The sequence below is a fragment of the Diadema antillarum genome, unplaced genomic scaffold (assembly GCF_040938485.1).
Source record: "Diadema antillarum isolate AM-2024a unplaced genomic scaffold, OU_Dant_1.0 seq00000303_RagTag, whole genome shotgun sequence".
Taxonomy (NCBI): domain Eukaryota; kingdom Metazoa; phylum Echinodermata; class Echinoidea; order Diadematoida; family Diadematidae; genus Diadema; species Diadema antillarum.
In genome coordinates, this window is record NW_027271326.1 from 162,468 (window position 1) to 182,340 (window position 19,873).

General features: G+C 38.5%; 1 protein-coding gene across 1 annotated transcript; it reads left to right on the forward strand.

The window, feature by feature from the left end:
• The first annotated feature begins 310 nt into the window (after positions 1-310).
• Positions 311-15,417, forward strand: LOC139730355 (peroxisome proliferator-activated receptor gamma-like). The gene is made up of 7 exons (XM_071641220.1): positions 311-546; positions 1,865-1,941; positions 10,925-11,078; positions 12,011-12,210; positions 13,242-13,516; positions 14,031-14,197; positions 15,054-15,417. The coding sequence occupies exons 1-7, from the start codon at positions 468-470 to the stop codon at positions 15,338-15,340; spliced, it is 1,239 nt and encodes a 412-aa protein (XP_071497321.1). The 5' UTR covers positions 311-467; the 3' UTR covers positions 15,341-15,417.
• The last annotated feature ends 4,456 nt before the right edge of the window (positions 15,418-19,873 follow it).

Sequence of the window (19,873 nt, forward strand, 5' to 3'; positions counted from 1 at the left end):
TCACAATCAGCATCAGTATAAAATTACGAATGTACAATACATTTGAAAGTGTTCGGAGACAAGACAGAAAGGCTATGCCTTATATAAAAGTCCTGTCCCCATACACACACACACACACACACACTCTGACATATTTCATAAGAGAACAATTTATCACACAATTTCAGCATACTGATTTAAAACATGCAATCTTAATTTTCTTTTGAACACATTCAGCGATGAACTCTGTCTTATTTCAACCGGAATAGCATTCCAAATTTGGGGTCCATTAAAAAATATAGAATTATATGATGGCATGGTTCTGGCATAAGGCAGTGTAAATTTATCGTTGATTCGCATATCATAAATTATCTTCTGTTATAACTCATTCTGACTGTGTTGATAGAGAAGAAAGCGTAGATAATTGCAGCCGGAACGACATTGAGCCAGACAGCTCTGCCCAGAATGGCCAATCCTGTTCCCCCACCATGGAAATAGAGACCACAACCAAGAAAAGAGCTAGGAAGAAGAAAGACAGCGACAAGGGAGATGGTCCCGTCTACTCGGGTAAGTCTTGTTCGCTTCGACTGAAGTCACGTGGTTGCCTGTGAATCGTCAGACAAGCCCTTACAATAGTTGTCTCCACACATTCTTAGCTAGTAAACTCAAGTACAGCGACCATACATCCTGACCCATTCCCTTACAAACATTTGATATATAACTTCGTCTTGGTTTACAGCTTGTGGCTTGTGATCCTTTCTATTTTCTCACAGACGGCACATATTGGATGGATTGAATATTTGATACTGGTTATACCAGAATATTGATACAGACTTCTTCGCTACACCTTAAACACATACGTCGAATGTATACGTAGGCCCAATCCCTAGCATCATAGTGAGGTCCCAGAGCAAAATAATTTAGCTCCATTTTATCCGACTCTGGAGAAAAAAAAAAACTGTTGCCAAGAGATAATTGTGTCGTCACATACCATGACCGCATTTTACTTCAACTTGTCCTCATACAGACCATAATATAGTTACATAAATATTGAAAATAATGCAAGAAAATATGAGAATACTTTTTATCAAGAGGCAAATTTGCATTGATCCATCATAGAAGAGTGAGCTTCCCATGTTGGTGAAACAAACTACGAAACCGGATGATTTAAGGGAAAGTATCAGCAAAATAATTGTCTCTCACAGATGTAATTATCTCGATTGGGGGAACAAATTCGATGATGCTTACTTGGCGAATACGTGATCTTGGCCTGGCACAGCGCGATCGCATATAGCAGCAACGGTAATGGTTTGTGGAGGAGTTTAAAATCGTCTGCTTTACTTTTTTTTTGAGCAAAGTGACATCAGCAACAACACCGCCAAAAACCCCATGTCTCTTAAAAGAAATATTATCTTAAAGGAGACCTCCAGATAATTTTTCAGACTTTTAAATTTTGGACAACTATAAATTGGTTATACTGGCTACAGAGTTTCAGAATTCATGGTGACTGAGATGAGGAGTAGGAATGTTAATTAAAGATTTATAACAAATCACAATGAACAAGGATTATGACATGGCAACTTCACTATAAGAATGTATGGGTGAGCGTTCAAGGAGGCAGAAGAAAAGATGAAGGCATGCATAAATCTTACACAGGTAAACTTGTAGTGGAATATAGCATTGCTACATTTCTGAAATATGTGAGCCTCCTATGTCATCATCCTTGTTTTGTTTTTTTTGAAGGGGGTGGGAGGGGTTCAAAGTATGGGTTTCGCAGCATGGAACTGTCAATATAATGTACTACGTGACGTGAAATTATGAAAAGTCTCTGGACTTTCCAGTTAATAGAACTGCTAAATCATTACATTTTCTCAAACACAAACAGATATCATTCGGTGCCAGATCTGCGGAGACAAGGCGTCGGGCATGCATTACGGCGTGTATTCGTGTGAAGGTTGCAAGGTACGTGTTTGAAAGAATAATTGCTCTAATTTAAATGAAACATTTGATTCCGATAACAGTTTTATTTCAATGAAAATGTACTCATATATTTTTGTTCCGACCTGCAGGTTAGTGACAAAGAAATGGGTATATAGGCCCTATGTGGGTTGGTAGACAAAGTCACCATGTTTGAGATGTCTTGATATACAAACAGACAAAAACAAATGAACAAATTGAAAATAAGATTACTGAAAGGGTTTAGCCATGTTTCCCTGTGCCATAAGGGGCGTTTAATAGGGGTGGGAGTTGTAGAATTATCATTCATAGACTCTTTTTTTTCTTCAATTGTTATAGTCTTATAGGAAATAATCAGCCTGTAAACATTTATGAAAGACATTCATGTTGTGACGAAAGTTTACATTTCAGTTATACCGGAAGAGATATTACTTTCATAGAGCGTATATCAGATTAATACTTGGACAGACATTTCTAACATACCTAAACCTAAGGCTAACACTTTTATACAGTCTTTTGTTGGCTGCATAATACAGGAAAATCTGCCGACAGCATAATTTTGTGTGCGATCGCATGATGTTGATTAGTTAATTATGTAAATTGGTTTTGTTGAGGATGCTGTAAACAATATCTTCCAAAATATGATTTTCTTTGTCAATTCAAAGTTCAGAAATTATTTCTGCCAATGATTATCAGGTATCAATGAATCTTTGTCCGTGGCTATAGAGCCCAAGTATAAATCACAACTACTATGCTTCTCCTTTTGTAATGGTTATTTTTGACAAAGATCTCTTGAAAGTATAGCTCTTTATCATTATCATTGTTTGGTTTTGATATCCCCTATTAGCTGTATTTATGTTGGCGTTAGTTCGCATTGATGTTAGAACATGGGCGATACATGATACTGTGATTGTCATCAACTACTTTGATTATTCTCTGATCAAGAACAAAACCAAAAGACACAAAATATTGAATAAAAATAGCCGTCATTATGAAGGCGATCTAGGAATAACGATTTTCCGTCTCGCGCATGATATCTCAAAGCTTGGAATACTCCTGTCGAGCATGAGGGTTTTTTTTTTTAGAAAAAAACCTAAGACTGGAGAAGAAAATCTAGTCAAAACAATTCAACAAACACCATTTTTCTTTTGACTGTGCGTTGCCATAGATGGGCCATTTTGTTCTTGTCAGAAGGCCTATCGTGTTGATTTATACTTTGTCTTATTAGTTTTCTTCAACATTTTGCTCTCAATTCAAACAAGATTAGCAAGCGGTACAAATGCATAGATCATCTGTTTCATAATCTATGATGAATTTAATCTTCTCCCAGGAAAACGAGTTATGGAATGAAATCTTCACAATGAAGGCAACGGAGACAAAAATTTTATCCGTCAACGAGGAGAACTATTAATCTGGTTCTAATTCTGTTAAGCATACTGTCAGTGAACACGGAAAACATTGCTTGATAACAAAACTAAAGACAATCAACATTTCTTTCCAGCTTGACCTGAATAACTGCATTAAGTATGACTCTCTTTTGCAGTGGAAACTGTAAATACTCTGGCGGAGAAGTTAAATATGCCATGATTCAAAGAGCAAACAATACACCGTGCCGAGAGTTTGTTGGACTTCAATCCGGGCTAGATAATTGACCTGCGATCCCCAGCAACTCCACATTCTAACTGCAAAATGTGTCGGGGGTACAGCTCCCATCACTAACCTATAAAGGAGTTCCGCACAGCGCGTCTTGTTAAAGGACACATGCAAAGAAATATCTAATATTATATGTAATATTATTTTTGCAATTCTTTTCGACAACTTCTCTTTTGATTGCTTGGATACGTCCACACACACACACACACACACACACACACACACACACACACACACACACACACAAAACACTTCCAAATCTAGATTCTGTCAATTACGTCATCTGTCAATCATTGCTAAAATATCAATGTTATGACTAATCAGAGCTATGAAAAATAAATACACCTTCCTCTTGACGGAGCAGAACTTGCATGCTTAACATCGCCGTTTGTTAATCACGCTATCAATACGGAAACTTGAAATTTATGCTCGGTTTACGGAACGTGCATTTCATTGTCGATTGTTAATCATATTAATACTTCAGCTGTATCAGGGTATAATACAAGTCAACACAAGTCAACATGAATTTGCATTGCATATGTTCTTTAACTTTATTACCAATTGGTTCGCTTGCCTTTCCTCTTGCTGTTGTACCTTTAAGTTATTTCGGAAGGTTAAATCACATCCGCAAATATATCAACATCAAATTTAGATGCATTCAAGATAAGAATAATTATTCCCTTCAAGGAAAAGAGCATGGAAATTCCTATATCTGGACGTTTTGGCACCACAATCACATCCACAGTCACAGAAACTTAATTCACTTCCTTGCATCAGAATGACACACTCTACTACTTGGTCAAAATATGCTTTAACGATCCAATCATAGATGTTATTTGTGTTTTCATTATTAGTTTTTTTTTGTGATTTCACTGACACACTTTTCTTTTCTGTATGTATAGGCAATTAAAGTTTGCATACGTTTCAGAGACGTTTACACTCTTGGTGGCAAATTGATGTAACCTTGCAGGATCTTCGTTTGTGATTAAGGCACCAAATAACAAGATTGACAAGTAGCAGATAACTGTGGTAATAATTAACAAGCAACAAGATGAATCATATACTCAAACAGCGTGCAACTGAGAAATTAATATTTAAATGTCACCCGCTTCTCTTCGTGACTCCGATATCCCTGTAGAGTTTAAACAGCTAGTATCTGTTATGCAGGGGGTTAGTCTTTTGTAGAGCTATGCAGGTAGCATTCTACACAATTACACCAAACGACCTCTCAATTTCCTTGAAATTTCCCAGTATGTGACAAGCGTGAGATTGATTTTGATATTGATTGGTCTGAGGGATTTCAGAATATGCGTACATTATGGCCCTGGAAGGACAACATAGCCGTCATTCTTCTCTATGATTGAGGCCAGTCAACATTATGATGATAGGGACCTTTCATCTTTGCGCATACCATCGACAAAATGGAAAGAAAAATTGATTGCCATCTGAGTGTTAGTGTTTTTTTTTTTTAATTTTCAGGCATCATATGATTGACATTTTTCGATAGGATGATGATGATGATGATGATAATAATAATAATAATAATAGTAATGATAATAATAATAATGATACTAAAAATGCTAATGCTGATAATAACAAAAAAAAAATGATAATGATATCAATAACTATGATAATGATGATCTATTCTTACTTATCCAGAATAGGTTTTTCAGTGTTGTCAATGCTCTATGGTACCAGTCTAGAGAGGGCCCTGCCCTTATTTTTACCCCAGCATTGCCAGTTATCCATTTATACACCTGGGTCAAGAAGGACACCATGGGTATAAAAAAAACCCCAAAACTCTTGTCCAAGGACGTAAGCACTTTGCAGGACTCGAATTCGGAGCTCAGTTTGAAAGTCAATAGTCTTATCCACTATATCACATAGCCCCTACAAATCCACCCAATTTTGCTATTGAACATGCTTGCCTCTCCATCAGGCCAATAGAGCCCCGGATTGCACACCATCTATTTCGTGGGGCGAAAAAAGTGAAGATCCTAATTAATACATTACATCTTAAGATAATGATATCATGTACCGAAACCCCTTGCCATTGCATAATATTATGTAAATATTTTCATCCGCTGTCAACTGGAGGACAGCCACCTACATACAAATTACACATAAGGGCTTTTTTACACTTGTAAATTTTTGCTTAGCCCCGGACTATCGGTGGGGCTAAGGGGGGGGGGGGGGGCCTTAGCCCCACCGTTGGTACGGGACTATCCTTAGCCCACTTTCTGTTTACACTCGTTTTTGCCAAAGTGGGCTAGCCCCACCGATAGTACGGTACTATCTAGCCCTGCAAAATAGCAGGGGTTAGCACCGCAATTGCGGTGCTAGCACCGCAATTGCGGTGCCAAGCAAGTGAGTGTAAACAGAACGAAAAGATAATCCTGGGCTAAGCGACGGAGACGAAGTCCGACCCTCACTGACCAATCAGAAACGAGGCAATCAAGTGCTGCCGGTGCGTGCGTGTACGTGTACAGTACACAGCGTAATTATGAATATTCATGTGGTTTGGAAAGTCCGGGGCTAAGAAATACGAGTGTAAAAAGGTCAGTTTTCTCCTTAGCCCCGGACAAGAGATAGTACGGGACTAATTGGCCAGTGTAAAAAGCTGAAAAAATTGGTACGGGACTAACGATAGTCCTGGGTCAGAGAAAGTCCGGGGTTAAGAAACACAAGTGTAAAAAGCCCTATACACACACACGCACACACACACACCCACACATACATATATACACGTATATATATATATATATATATATATATATATATGATTATAAACACTCGGAAACATCGACTGGATACAACGTTGTACTTCACATCATCTAATGAAATTAGTGAATTGATAGGGATATGTTTCATATGAATGAAAACCTCACACCTTGATGTATTTATATTCAATTGGCGTTTAACCTAATATCAAACATCACTGTACAGCACTGTCCCTTTAGGCTATGTGACGAACTGTTTGCTAAACATATTTTGTCATATCAATCTTCATTACATTTCTGTATTGTCCAAATTATGTATAAAAACATGACATGGAAATTTGATTTTGTCACACATTCATAACACATAATGACAACAGATAAATAACAAATTACATTACATATGAAACATCAAATGAATACTCAAAAATATTCAGGGAACTAAACATACATCACGACACAGACTAGCGTCATGTGTTGAACGCGCGAAGAGGGGAAAAATATGATTGTGTACATACACAGAAAACTATGGAAAAGTCAATTGCTGCAAGAGGTATAATCACAAATTTTGAAACACCTTACTTTTTACAAACCATCCCAACATCATAATCCATACATTATAACACATATTGCACATGTTCCTTTGATAATAATAATAATGATAATAATAATAGACATTTAAGAGCGCCTTTTCCACTGGATGCAAAGCGCTATGACATGTCATCCCTGGTCGCCATAGGAGATAAAATATAAACAAAATACCAGGCAGTGACAGTATAAGTCCAGTGCACATAGAGGGACATCAAAATAAATAAGTCTTCAAGTTTTGTTTGAAATGATCAAGTGTGGGTGAAGATTTAAGAGGAGGAGGGAGCTTATTCCACAGCCTAGGAGCACAAGAAGAGAAAGCTGCAACTCCGGCTATTTTTTCGTGTGTGGTTGTGTAAAGGTAACGGATGATGAAAGACGAGTGCGCCTAGAGTGAGAGTGTCGTACCAGACACTCCCCAATGTACTCTTGAGCTCTTTTGTTGACTACTTTGTAGACCAGTAGGAGAAGCTTGAAGGATATTCTTGCTTTGACTGGCAGCCAGTGGAGTTAACGTATAAGAGGAGTGGCATGAGAACGTGAACGAACATGGTACACTAGTCTAGAGGCAGCATTCTGAACTCTCTGTAAGCGATCCGCATCAGCCTGACTGATTCCACCAAGAAGAGCATTACAGTAGTCAAGTCGCGGTAAGACCAATGCACGGACTGCTGCGTGACAAGTAGAAGCATCAATAAATTTTCTGATCCTCCACAGATTTCTGATGTAGTAGTTAGCTAACTTAAAGATCTGTGAAACCTGCATGCTCATATTTGCACCAGAGGAAAAGATAACTCCAAGATTGCGCACATGATCAGATGGAGAGATGAGAGTTGTACCAAGAGCAAGTTTGATGTCCTGTACAAGCTGAAGATGGCGTTGGAAGGCAAGAACAAGAAACTCTGTTTTCTCGTCATTGAGTTTCAGCTTGTTCAGAGTCATCCATTCCTGCGCTTTACCCAGATATCTGGACAGTGCATTCAGAGTGAGTTTAACACTGGAAGGGTCACTGGGGTCAAACTCAAGATAGACTTGCACGTCATCTGCATACATAATCAGCACGAAGAAGATTTCCAAGAGGACTGGTATACATGGTGAACAATAGGGGTCCAATTACAGATCCTTGTGGAATGCCAACTACTGAGGTACACTCCCTAGATAAGTGACCAGACACGCAGACACGACTCCTTCGGTTTGTGAGGTAAGAAGCCATCCACTGTAGAGCTGAACCTTTGATACCAAAGGTGTTGTGTAAGCGATCGAGCAGAATTTCATGATCGATTGTGTCGAACGCAGCTGACAGGTCAAGCATTACCAGCATAACCCCTTTCCTTTTGTCAATGCTGCGATGGATATCATCTTGGACTTTAAGGAGGGCTGTCTCGCAGCTATGGTTACTCTTATAGGCCGACTGAAAAGACTCGGCGGGATGAGACTCGTCCATGTACTGAACAAGCTGAGATGTGACTACACGTTCGATGATCTTGGATCTGAACTCGATATTGGAAACTGGTCTGTAGTTCTTGAGAATGTCCTTGTCACATGAGGATTTCTTTATCACTGGAATCACAATAGCTTGCTTCAGTGAGTCTGGGAAGGTTCCTGTTGATAGAGAGACATTTACCAAAGCAGTGAGAGAAGGAGCAAGAATCGGAAGATGCTTCTTCAGCAACCATGTAGGTAAAGGATCAAGACAGCAAGTCTTAGAAGGACTCTTCATGATTATCCGTGTAAGTTCAATAGCAGTTACCTCAGAAAAATCAAATTCATGTTGAGTTTGCTGATCTGCGTACATGGGGTTCAAGACCAAGTTACTGCATTGGTTACTCAGGTCACAGCTAATATCTTTGACCTTATCAGCAGAGAAGGATGCAAACTGGTTGCTCAAATCTACTGGTGAATCATGAGCTGGTAAAACAGTGTCCTTGCGGTTGAGGAGAGAATTAATGATTCCAAAAGCAGACTTAGGAGTACGGTCTGAAAGCTTTTCCTTGTTCCCGACGGGCAGAGGATATATCCTCATTGTACTTCTCCCCACATACACACAGCTAAAATCTGCTTCCTTTCACTGATGCCCTGACACGCCTGATGTGCACAATCAAACAACTATTGCACATTAACATACAAAAAAAAAGAATCCATACATACATTTACATCATTATGAATCAAATGTGTCTTTTTCCAATATGCTGTGACGGATCACAGGATATTTCCAAAACAAATAAAAAAAAGAAATACATTTCTGTTAATAATTTTCATTTCAGATACCAAAAAAACCATTTTTGTTTTTAAACTTAAACACAGAGGCACAAAATATTAGGTTTTCTCTCTGAATCTAGGATTCAGAGAGAAAACCTCACATTAGCTATTAGACGAGAAGAGCACGGACATCTGCGTAAACACAAGACACATTTATAATAGATACGTTCTGAGATGAACGCATTCCTTTCTTATCAGTGTGGCACATGGCGTCCATGACATACAAATTGCTGATAACAGTCAAACGCAGAGAATGGCATTTGTTAGTTAATGTATAAAAGAAGATGGGTGATAAGCAAGTATTCCGTGCCTAATGGAGATGGCTGCACAACCTGACAACAGATAATTGCGGTGATATTACAGTAAACAGCAAACCACAATATACCTTTACATCTCTACTAATATCTACAGTTTAGAAATTAGGTTGTGTGCATATAATTATAGCACTGGACCTTTCAGTGTACTTCCTACCACTCCTTCGTTTAATGGGAATGACAACTGTCCGTAAGCATTTTACGATGAGATTATGTTTAAAGAATATAAAGACAACACATAATATAATTTACTGTGATCGGAATGCATGTGAGTAGGTGGTGGAATATCGGGTGTGCATTCTATTATTGCAATGTGCGTGAAGGTGTGTAAACTGATCCCAGCTGGTGTCTTATTGATTTCCCTGTCAATAACATATCGTACACCAGGAATGTTCACTACGAGACGAAAGCATAACAGTGACAATGAACATGCTCGTGGTCTCATAATAGTAAGGTTAAACGTTCACCAAGATGTCACCCATAATTTCATTGGTTGGACCTATGAAACATCCTAGGGGGTAGGTCACTGAGCGACGAATGTTTGCGAACGTAACGAATTTTTAGCAAATTTTCGGTTTCGTCAGGGTTCGTAAAAGAAGAATATCAGCAGTGAACTTAATTTGAAAAACTCCGGCGCTTTCGCACACAGCCAAACATCTCTTGAGGAAGAGATTAGACTTTCCTAAGAATGAGATAAGAAATACACAACCAACACAACAAACAAATTATTTCTTATATTTGTGGACAGCATGAATGCATTTATACTGAATCAAGATCAAGGGAATGTTCTCTGAAAGCTGCCTTCAGAATACTAAAGTTTTTGTAATGTTATGTACATTATATATACTTTTCTTCAATATTTGTCACACTTCTGGCCGTCATATCATTGTATATAATTATTTTGACATGTGCTCGTTATTTACCATTATCACTGATGTTTTGGTACACATTTACAACTGTCTTTGCAGACCTGTGCCACCGTAGATTCGATATTATGGACTCAAATTAACTTCATTTCATTTCATTTATTAAGTTTCCACACAAATCATACAGTGTTGTGTTTAAAAAAATCCATCCATGACAATGTAAAGTAACATTAATTATAAGTATTAATTATTAGTATTAGTATTATTATTAGTATTAATTATAAGTCCTGTGTGTACAAATAGCATTTACATGGCACAAAATCGATTGAAAGTACATGACATTCATGACGGATACTGGTATATAGAATTGTGTGTGGTGGGAACCTACATAGAAGCAGATGCTTGTGAGAGTAATTTCCTCGTAAGAAAGTCAGAACTGAGAGCGAATTTTAATTCATTGCAGGGGCGAATATCACGAAGGGTGAAATGCAAACGTTTTACTTTAACTCAATGCAAACGTTTTACTTTAACTCAATGAATAATTTGCTTGGTGTTTTTGATTTGTGTGTGTATGTGTGTGTTCTTAAAACAGGGATTTTTCCGGAGAACACAGCGCCTGAAGATTGAATACAAGCCCTGTCCATACTGGGGTCAGGATGACGGCTGTATCATCAACATCGAGTCCAGGAACAAGTGCCAGTACTGCAGATACCACAAGTGCCTTGCTTTGGGGATGTCCTCGGGAGGTCTGATCCGCTTTTGAATAGACACCTCGCCCTAATTCTCCTCAATGCATAGAAGACTTTCCCTCATCATTAATGAATAAAAATAGTTCTGTTGGGCTCCAATCCTTAATTTGAGGATGGGGTGGGAAATCCAACAGGTAAATCAAAATATATAGAAGATATACTGGCAGAGGTTGTTGAAAATCATTGTGAGAGAATTTTTCTAAATCACAACAAAAAGAAACTTGAAAAACACGATACAAAGCGTTGAGATCTGTAGAAGGGTCAGTAGGCCTATAACATCGATCTGTATTTGTTTCAAGAAGCTCAAGTACACCCCATGGTTTAAATTGCAAATTTCTACAGAATGCGAAATTTACGCCAACACTACTTCAGGATCATATCATCAGTTTCATTCACTTGTTGTCGTTGTATATGAATGTCTTTTTCACTGTAATGATCACCAATTTCGTTGTCATACAATTGTATTGCCTGAACAGAATTGAAAATAAATAAAGAAATAATGAAAAAAAAGAAGAAACAAGGATCAAGGGCATATCTTCATCTTGATTTTGTATTCCTAAGGAAATTAAGTCTTTTTCAGTTTCTCTGTTTTAATTTTCATTCAAGTTTGAGAACCACTGCTTTAATTCATTAACAGCACTGACTGTAATGTAGGCTAAAGGAATGCATGCTAGCCCAGAAATAAGGCAGCTTTTCATAGTTCATACTCAAGAGGTCTATGATTACAACCTAAGTTTTTTTGTGTTTTTTTTTGTAAACAATGTAAAGCCAAGGAAAAAAAAAATAATGGAATTATTTCTGACAGATATTTTGATAATACATATACACTGTACTCGATTTAGACGTTTTCTATTAGAGAGAAAAGGATATTTCAGCTATATACATACAGTAAGTGTCTTCTTCCTTTCTGTTTCTCGGACGGCAAACAGCTGTCCGTATGGGCCGAGTTCCTAAGGTCGAGGTGCAAAAACTGAAGGACGAGCTGGATCAGAAGGAACACATCCCCGACGAGTCGGAGGAGGACCGACAACATCGTCTCTTCGTTGATCGCCTGGCTGACGAGTTCAACAATCTCGTCCTCGTCTCACAGAAGGCGGACCGTGACAAGTTCTGGCAGCGGTGCACAAGAGTGAGTTGTACGATCTCAACCTGGGTCTAGGGCAGTTACCCCCTGGTCAATTACCCCGGAACCTCCCCCTGACCCTAACCCTAATCCTAATCCTAATCCTTAACCTAATCCTAATCCTCAACCTAATCCTAACCCTTACCCTAATCCTAATCCTTATCCTTAACTTAATCCTAACCCTAACCCAAACTCAAACCCTAAAACCTAACCCTAACCTTAATCTTTGCTCTAACTTTATCACTATAACAAGTATTTAGTTGGGGCCCTAGTCGCGGGTAATTGCCCTGATACGTCCCCTGATATCAACTTCCGATCCTTCGAATTTCAATTCATTGATGCCTGTTTGATTGTTTTTATTTCAGTGTTAAAAATCATCAGATTTGAATACAAATGATCTAAGATATTTCACATCGAAAGAACACAGACAACTTATAATGGCGAATATAGCCCATCATCAGAATTTTAATGATGATTATTGTTTTATCATACTTTTGGTCTTCCATGAGACCATGACTTCAGCTGATGTGAATAGATCAAAGTCGCACAGCATTATTATACACTCTGGATATGTGTTTGCGTTTTTTTCAAAGCAATCATAATTATGAAACACGCGTTTCACATTCATGTATGATAATAACCTCGATGTTTGTTAATCCGAAAATGAAACAGATTTCGTTAATTTGAACATTTGTGGCGTTATTTCAGAGGTTCGTTGTTCCGAAAATGAAAACCAGGTGCGAACTAACGATCTCTCCGAAGTACGACCTTTATCACGCTTCGGGATCAAGGAACCTTGGATATAATAAACGGACCATTTTCCCCATTTTTCGAATTATCGAACCTTCGGAATATTTACCTGGGAGGTAAGCCTCCCTTGAATAACGAATCGTCGGAATAAAAAGTAAAGCCTTCGGAATAAGGAACGTTCGGAATGACGAACCTCAGTAATAACGAACTGTGACCATTTTGTGCTAATCGCCCAAGGATATCCCCGACAACCTAACTAGGTTCTAATATTTGAATTTGTGTATCAGCCATTCAAAGGTTATATGCCTGAGGGAACTTTTGTGGTGAACGGGATGCAGCTGGATCTGGCAGCTCCGCCCCGCGAGATCACCAACCGGGCGGAGATGGCCCACATGTGCTTCACCAACATGGAGATCACCATCGAGAAGTTCGCCACGTTCGCAAAGCAGCGGGACGTGTTCCGCCAGCTGCGTTCAGCCGACCAGCTGACGCTGTTCAAGGGGGCCGCTCTGGAAGTGTGTGCAGCCCTGTGCTCCGGACGTTACTACCACGGGGTTTTCAGGCACGACTCCGTTTGTCATTCCAAATTCTTTTAAAATTCTTTACACTCAAATCGAAAGGCCGGGACTTTATATACACTTCTTCGATATTTTATATGCTTAACTTTCACTCAAAATCTCTTTTATTGATTGTCAATCATGCTTCGCTTCAACTTCGACTACAGTACCACACCGTACAAACAACAAACAAACAACAATAAAAAAAAACACAAAACCAACCACGACTAAGCCGCTAAACTGCGAGTGAACTAATATCGCATGTATTATACATGTATTACTGTGTTACATAATGTCGCTGCTGCCTGTTAAATCCTCGTAAGCAGTCGAAGGACGTCTACATAATACGATCGGAAATACCCCGAGAATATGTATTTTAGGGTCATGATTTACAAACAATATCAACACATAAAAAATAAAACATTATTTCAGGAATAGAACCTTAACATTCCTCTTAGATCTACTCGTAGAAGAATGCCTTTACTTTCGCTTTTTTCTCGGATATCCTCAACATTTCAGATTTCCGGAAATCAACACGTACATGAGGCGTGACGTGGCAGAGAATTCGCCATTCGGTGACCTGACCACGTACAAAGCCGAATTCATGTTCTACGAGATCTTCAACGACCTCAGGATGACTGAACGTGAAATTGCAATTTACTGCACTTTCTTGCTCTACTCAGCAGGTGGGTATTATCGATTAATGGCACATAAAGATGAAAAATATAGAAATATATTCTTCTTTCGCAATCACGAAAATTACTTTGCTCCTTAGTGAGTGCTTTCGCCTCCTACGCACTAAGGTACAGATTACGTTCTTCTTTCACAATCACGATAATTATTTTGTACCTTAGTGAGAACTTTCGCCTCCTACACACTAAGGTACAAAATAATTTTCGTGATCGTGAAAGAAGAACATGTTTCTATGAAATCACCAATCAGATGAACCTCATTCAGGAAAGATGAAAACTATATCAAGTAGCAGGGACCTCGATCGTTGACTATAAAGAGAGTTGCATTTTTAACAGCTTGACGCTTAGACATAAGATATGCGTGATAAAAACTCCTAGACAAGACCTTTGGTAAACAGAGTACTCACTGCTTCGTGATTCTTTTTTACAATATCATTATTAACAATTATTCATCTCTTTTTTTCATGTATCTTTCTTTCTCTTTTGATTCTGCTCGATGGAAATGAAGTTGTTTCCAGGAAAACAAACTCTAATTGCGATAGTCGTTATCTAGCAATCCTCATACGATCATTATGCGGTCAAATCGTTTAACGCTGTTTAAAATACAGTCAAACCTGCCTTCGCGGTCACATGTCTATAGCGGCCACCTGCCGTGTAGGCCTACGGCTACTAACTATCCTCCTCCAAGAGGAAAGCCATGTTAACGACCCTGTCTATAGCGGCCACCTGTCTATACCGACCACTTCTTTTTTTTCGTCTCCCTGGGTGGCCGCAATAGACAAGTTTGACTGTAAATTGCCGATTTTTGTTAGTTTTACTTGTTTTCTTTCTTTTTTTTTACTTTTCTCAGACCGCGAAGGTCTGATAGAGAAAGAGACTGTAGAGCAACATCAGGAGAAATTGGCCAACCTCCTCTACAGGGAGCTGCGGCGTAACCACCCCGAGCGACACAACCTCTTCTCCAAAGTCATGGACGTTACCGTCCACTTGCGCAGCCTCGTCCCCGACCACGTGGAGCGACTGAAGCACATCAAGGTGTGTTGTCACGGTCATCTCCCGGCGGACATCAGCCCACTGTTAGGAGAGGTCTACGGCAGGCCAATTTTGCTCCCGGATGACGACCAAGAAAGAGCGTGATGCAAAGAGAATAAGACAGATATTGAGAGTGAATGAGAAAGATAGAGAGAGAGGGAGAGAGAGAGGGAGATAGATGACGAATATGAGAGAGAGAGGGAGAGAGAGAGAGAAATATATAGACTGAGGAAGAGAGAAGGCCGAGGCCAGGACATTCAAATTAAAGACTGTTGCAAGGAAAGCACTTTAAGATGGGATAATTCTAAATTTCTTCATTATTTAGACTGCCCTTGGGAAGAGCAGTTTATTTTCCTTTCGTAGAAACATCAGACAGTCCATCCCTGATTTCATTCTGGTTTTGAAAGAAGTGAATAATACATTTATTTCAAGTCTGCGTTGCACTGACATATGGTTTTGTGTTCACTTTGGGTGTATTTCTCTTTTATCTGTTTTTCTATTTGCGAAGTGCACAGGAACTGCATCTGTGGCGATACGCGCAGCTATCGAAATGTGGTTAAATACTATCGTAAATTTTATTATCATAACTGTTGTTGGCATTGTAATTATTATTGTTATTATTGTTATTATCATTATTATTATTATTACCGTTGTTATTATTATTATCATTATTATTATTATTATTATTATTATTATTATTATTATTATCATTATTATCATTATCATTATTCATATCATTATTATCAATGCAATATCTAATGCAAGATCAACCATCTGAAAATCTTGTGGATCCAGTTGAAGGTTAATAGCCTATCGAGGATCACGTACAAGATGGGTTTATAATGCTACAACAATATTAGCCTAGACAGAGGTCGTGATCTTCATCCATTTCACGATATTTTGTTCTTCATGATTTTCTGCAGTTACATGCTACAATGATGACCAACTCATGTCAACTATGTTAAAGGGAACATCTTTTTTCATTAATGGGAATGTTCTGTCAAACTGTTCTTTCTTCGCTGTACTAGTAATGGAAAGTGAATTGATTTTTTTTCCTGCTGTTATTACGGTATACAGGCTGAGTGAAAACTACCAAGTTCGGGTAGTCCAAGAGAAGCAAGATCAAAGCAAAGGGGTGTTAGAAGCCCGCCAGCACTCGACGAAGTTGAGTGAATGTTCTGCCGTGCTTTGATATAGACCTATGAGGGGTTTTTTGACTTTGAAACTTATGTTGGTCACGATAACTGGGAGGCTTCCAATGGGTTATGCAATGAGTCAGGTGCATTGGCATGTCAGTGCATTGATCATCTGTTGATAGGCATTCTGAAGTCCCCATTTAAAGCTGAAATAGACATTAACGTGAAAAACAACTACAACACCCAAACCGAATAGGTCTATATAGTAATGACTATTAAAGGCCAACGTACTTGAACTGTTTGCTAATTTTTCAAGGAATATGCTCCTAATAAAAGTTACTTGTAAACGTCAGCCAGCATGTCTTTGATTGCGTTGTTTATTGTTGCGTTGAATGTCAAATCCTCCTTCAAAAGCGACTCATGTTGTTTTCGAAAGTTTATGTTAAAGAAAATCCAGCGTTATCCAGATCGAATACGGAAGTCTCTATTTTCTAATAACACGTAGATATTCACAGACACATACAAGAAATACAAATAACACACATACATTGTATAAACAGCAAACAATATTGCTTTTACAAAGTGCGTTTTGTGTTTGATGATTATCTCTGTAATGCGTGAAAGAATAATATGAAAACGAGACCAAAAATAAGAAATGGGTTTGAATGCAAAAACAGATAAACGCCATTTTCAAGGCTCTTTTACAGCAAATGTAAGGTCATTGTCATTGATAGAGAAAAAAGTCAATCATTACAATTATACTGTGGTCTTTACATAGAAAAATATTTTTGAAGATATCAGAATTATCACAAATATTTTAAATATTTTCTCTGGTTTTCAGCGGCTTCGATATAAAATACACCCACTTGATGAAAATAGATATAATTATTTTGTTTTGCCTTTAAACTCTTCAAATATATACACATCACTTGCAAACATAGTTAATGAAGTCTTGTGTGTTCTGCAAATTTCAGATAAATTCTGAAAATCCGATAAAAAACTTCTTCGGAATTCATTCCTTTATCAGACTCCCTACTGACAAAGGAGAGGAGAATCTGAACAGAAATCTAGTAACTAATGCACACGCTTGTATACAGACTGATAAACAGACCCCCCCCCCCCAAAAAAAAAAAATAAATAAAAAATAAATAAAAAAATGAATAAATAATAATAATAATAACAAAAATAAAGATAAAAATAAAGAAGAAGAATAAGAAGAAAGAAACAAAAATAAAAACAAATAGCAGCAGCAACAACAGAAAACAAACAAATCTGACGTACATCAGGCAGAGAAGCAGAAAAGGAAAAGAAAAGCAACAAAACAAAAGGGACACACACAGACAAAATCCGACATGGACAATACGCATCGTTACACAGCATAAAGGAGGAGGAGGAGGTGAAGAGAGAGAGAGAGAGAGAGAGAGGAAGGGGGGGGGGGGAGGTTAGTCCGAGAGTGAGAGAAATAAACAATGAGCTCAAACACATAAATTATAAAGGTGTAATTTTGTAAACTTTACATGAATTGGAAATGTGTTGATAGTGGATAAGACTCCCGACTCCCGAACGGAGGACCGTAAGTTCGAATCCCGCCCAGTGCTTACATCCTTGGACAAGGTGTTTTTACCCACAATGTCCCTCTTGACCCAGGTGTATAAATGGGTACCTGGCAACGCTAGGGTAATAATAATAGCAGGGCCCTCTGGTAGAGCAGTGGCAACACTGAAGAGGCTACCCTGGGTAAATAAGACCTTATTATTATTATTATTATTAAATGTTTGACAGTGTTTTTTGCCGCTGGGGGTTTCTGAGTGGCATTGGGATGCAGAATTTTTGACAAGAAAGGATAGCGCGGCAACCTCTCTGACAAAAACGAAATAGTAAGTGAGTTTGTATGTGTGTGTGTGTGGGGGGGGGGGGGGGTGGGTCCAGTGAGCTTGATTTGTTTATTAACTGGCGTTGCGGAAGGAACTCCTAACATAGAGGGCGCTCTTTCTATAATGACCTCAGTCACAACCAACCGCTTTATACAAAACTTCTCTCAATATTTTAGAATCGTTCTGCAATGTAGGACTTGCATAACTATTAAAAAAAAAAAGAAACTCAAAGATTCCCACTATGTAGTGATAAAGCTGAAGTAAGTTCTCATTTGAACCTGACACACTTTTTTGTGCTTTTTTTAAAGAGAATGTAACAGCTGTTGAATTGCTGTGTCCGGGAGCTTTAATCAAAATGATAACATTTCTTTCAAAGTATTTCATACCCTTAGGAAGTTTGAATGAATCACTCTCAATAGATCTGTCCCACGCGAGTTATAATTTGCACATCTATACTATGCAATACTACTACAGAGTCGTAAGGTGCAACTCCCAATGATAGCCAAAAATCCAACGTGTTACTTAATTTTCAATTTTTTTTAAAGACAAACAAGGAAAATGGTAGGAACTATTAAACTAAAGGAATAAAGAAATATGCTGCAAGTAAAGCGGGAATGGTGGAATCAGCCAAACAAACAAACTAAGTGACCAACAACTAGAAGATGCATGATTTTATATCTAGGTCTTGAACTTTGGGGATGGCTAGTAACTGATCAGTGGGAATCAGTGGGAATGCTGGGGAATGATTGTTCCAATCCTTGTGGGATTCATTTAAGAGTACATTATATATCTATTGTTGTGTGAAAATCATTTGCTTCAGAATGGTCTCATATTCAAGTATTGTGCAGTTTTAATGCCCCGACACTGTACAGGCATGCTAACCTGGAAACATTGAACCGCACATTACTTGAATATGACACCATTCTGAAGCAAATAATTTTAACACAACAATAGATATATAATGTACTCTTAAATGAATCCCACAAGGATTCGAACAATCATCCCCCAGCTGCATTCCCACTGATTCCCACTGATCAGTTACCAGCCATCCCATTTAAATGTGCAGAACGGGCAGATGCATTATATACCTCTAGAGTACCCCTAGGGCCTTAACCATCTGCGCGTCACATTAATTTCTTATTAATTTTCCATAGATACTGTATGTGTGTGAAACGTGCGCATATTTCATTCATTGGCACAGAAAGGGTTCAAGAGGGCGTTTTTCAATTGTCCTTAACCATCATTCAGGGCTATTTCAGACCATATTTTTACGGGGGGGGGGGGCAGGGGCGGATCCAGGGAGGACCGCAACCGACGCACGCCCCCCCCCTTTATTTTTTGTTGAAACAAAATAAATAAAAAGAAAAAAAATGGAGGAGGGATGCGTGCGCTCCCCCTTTAATTTTGTAAACACGCCCCCTCTTTACGGAATTCCTGGATCCGCCCCTGGGGGAGGGGGTTAATTTGATTCCTCCCCCCCCCCCTCCCCCCAAACATCTCAGAGACCGATTGTCCGGTACAGGCGAAATTTTGCATGTTGGTTTAAATAATTAAAGCGACACATTTTCATTCAAACGATGAAATGGAAAATATGAAATGAAATGGAATTGCAAATTATATGCATACTA

Coding starts and splice junctions, on each gene's coding strand:
- LOC139730355 (XM_071641220.1), top strand. CDS start 468: ATGGAAATAGAGACCACAACCAAGAAAAGAGCTAGGAAGAAGAAAGAC. Junction 12,211..13,241: donor TCTGGCAGCGGTGCACAAGA/GTGAGTTGTACG, acceptor TTTGTGTATCAG/CCATTCAAAGGTTATATGCC. Junction 13,517..14,030: donor TACTACCACGGGGTTTTCAG/GCACGACTCCGT, acceptor TCAACATTTCAG/ATTTCCGGAAATCAACACGT.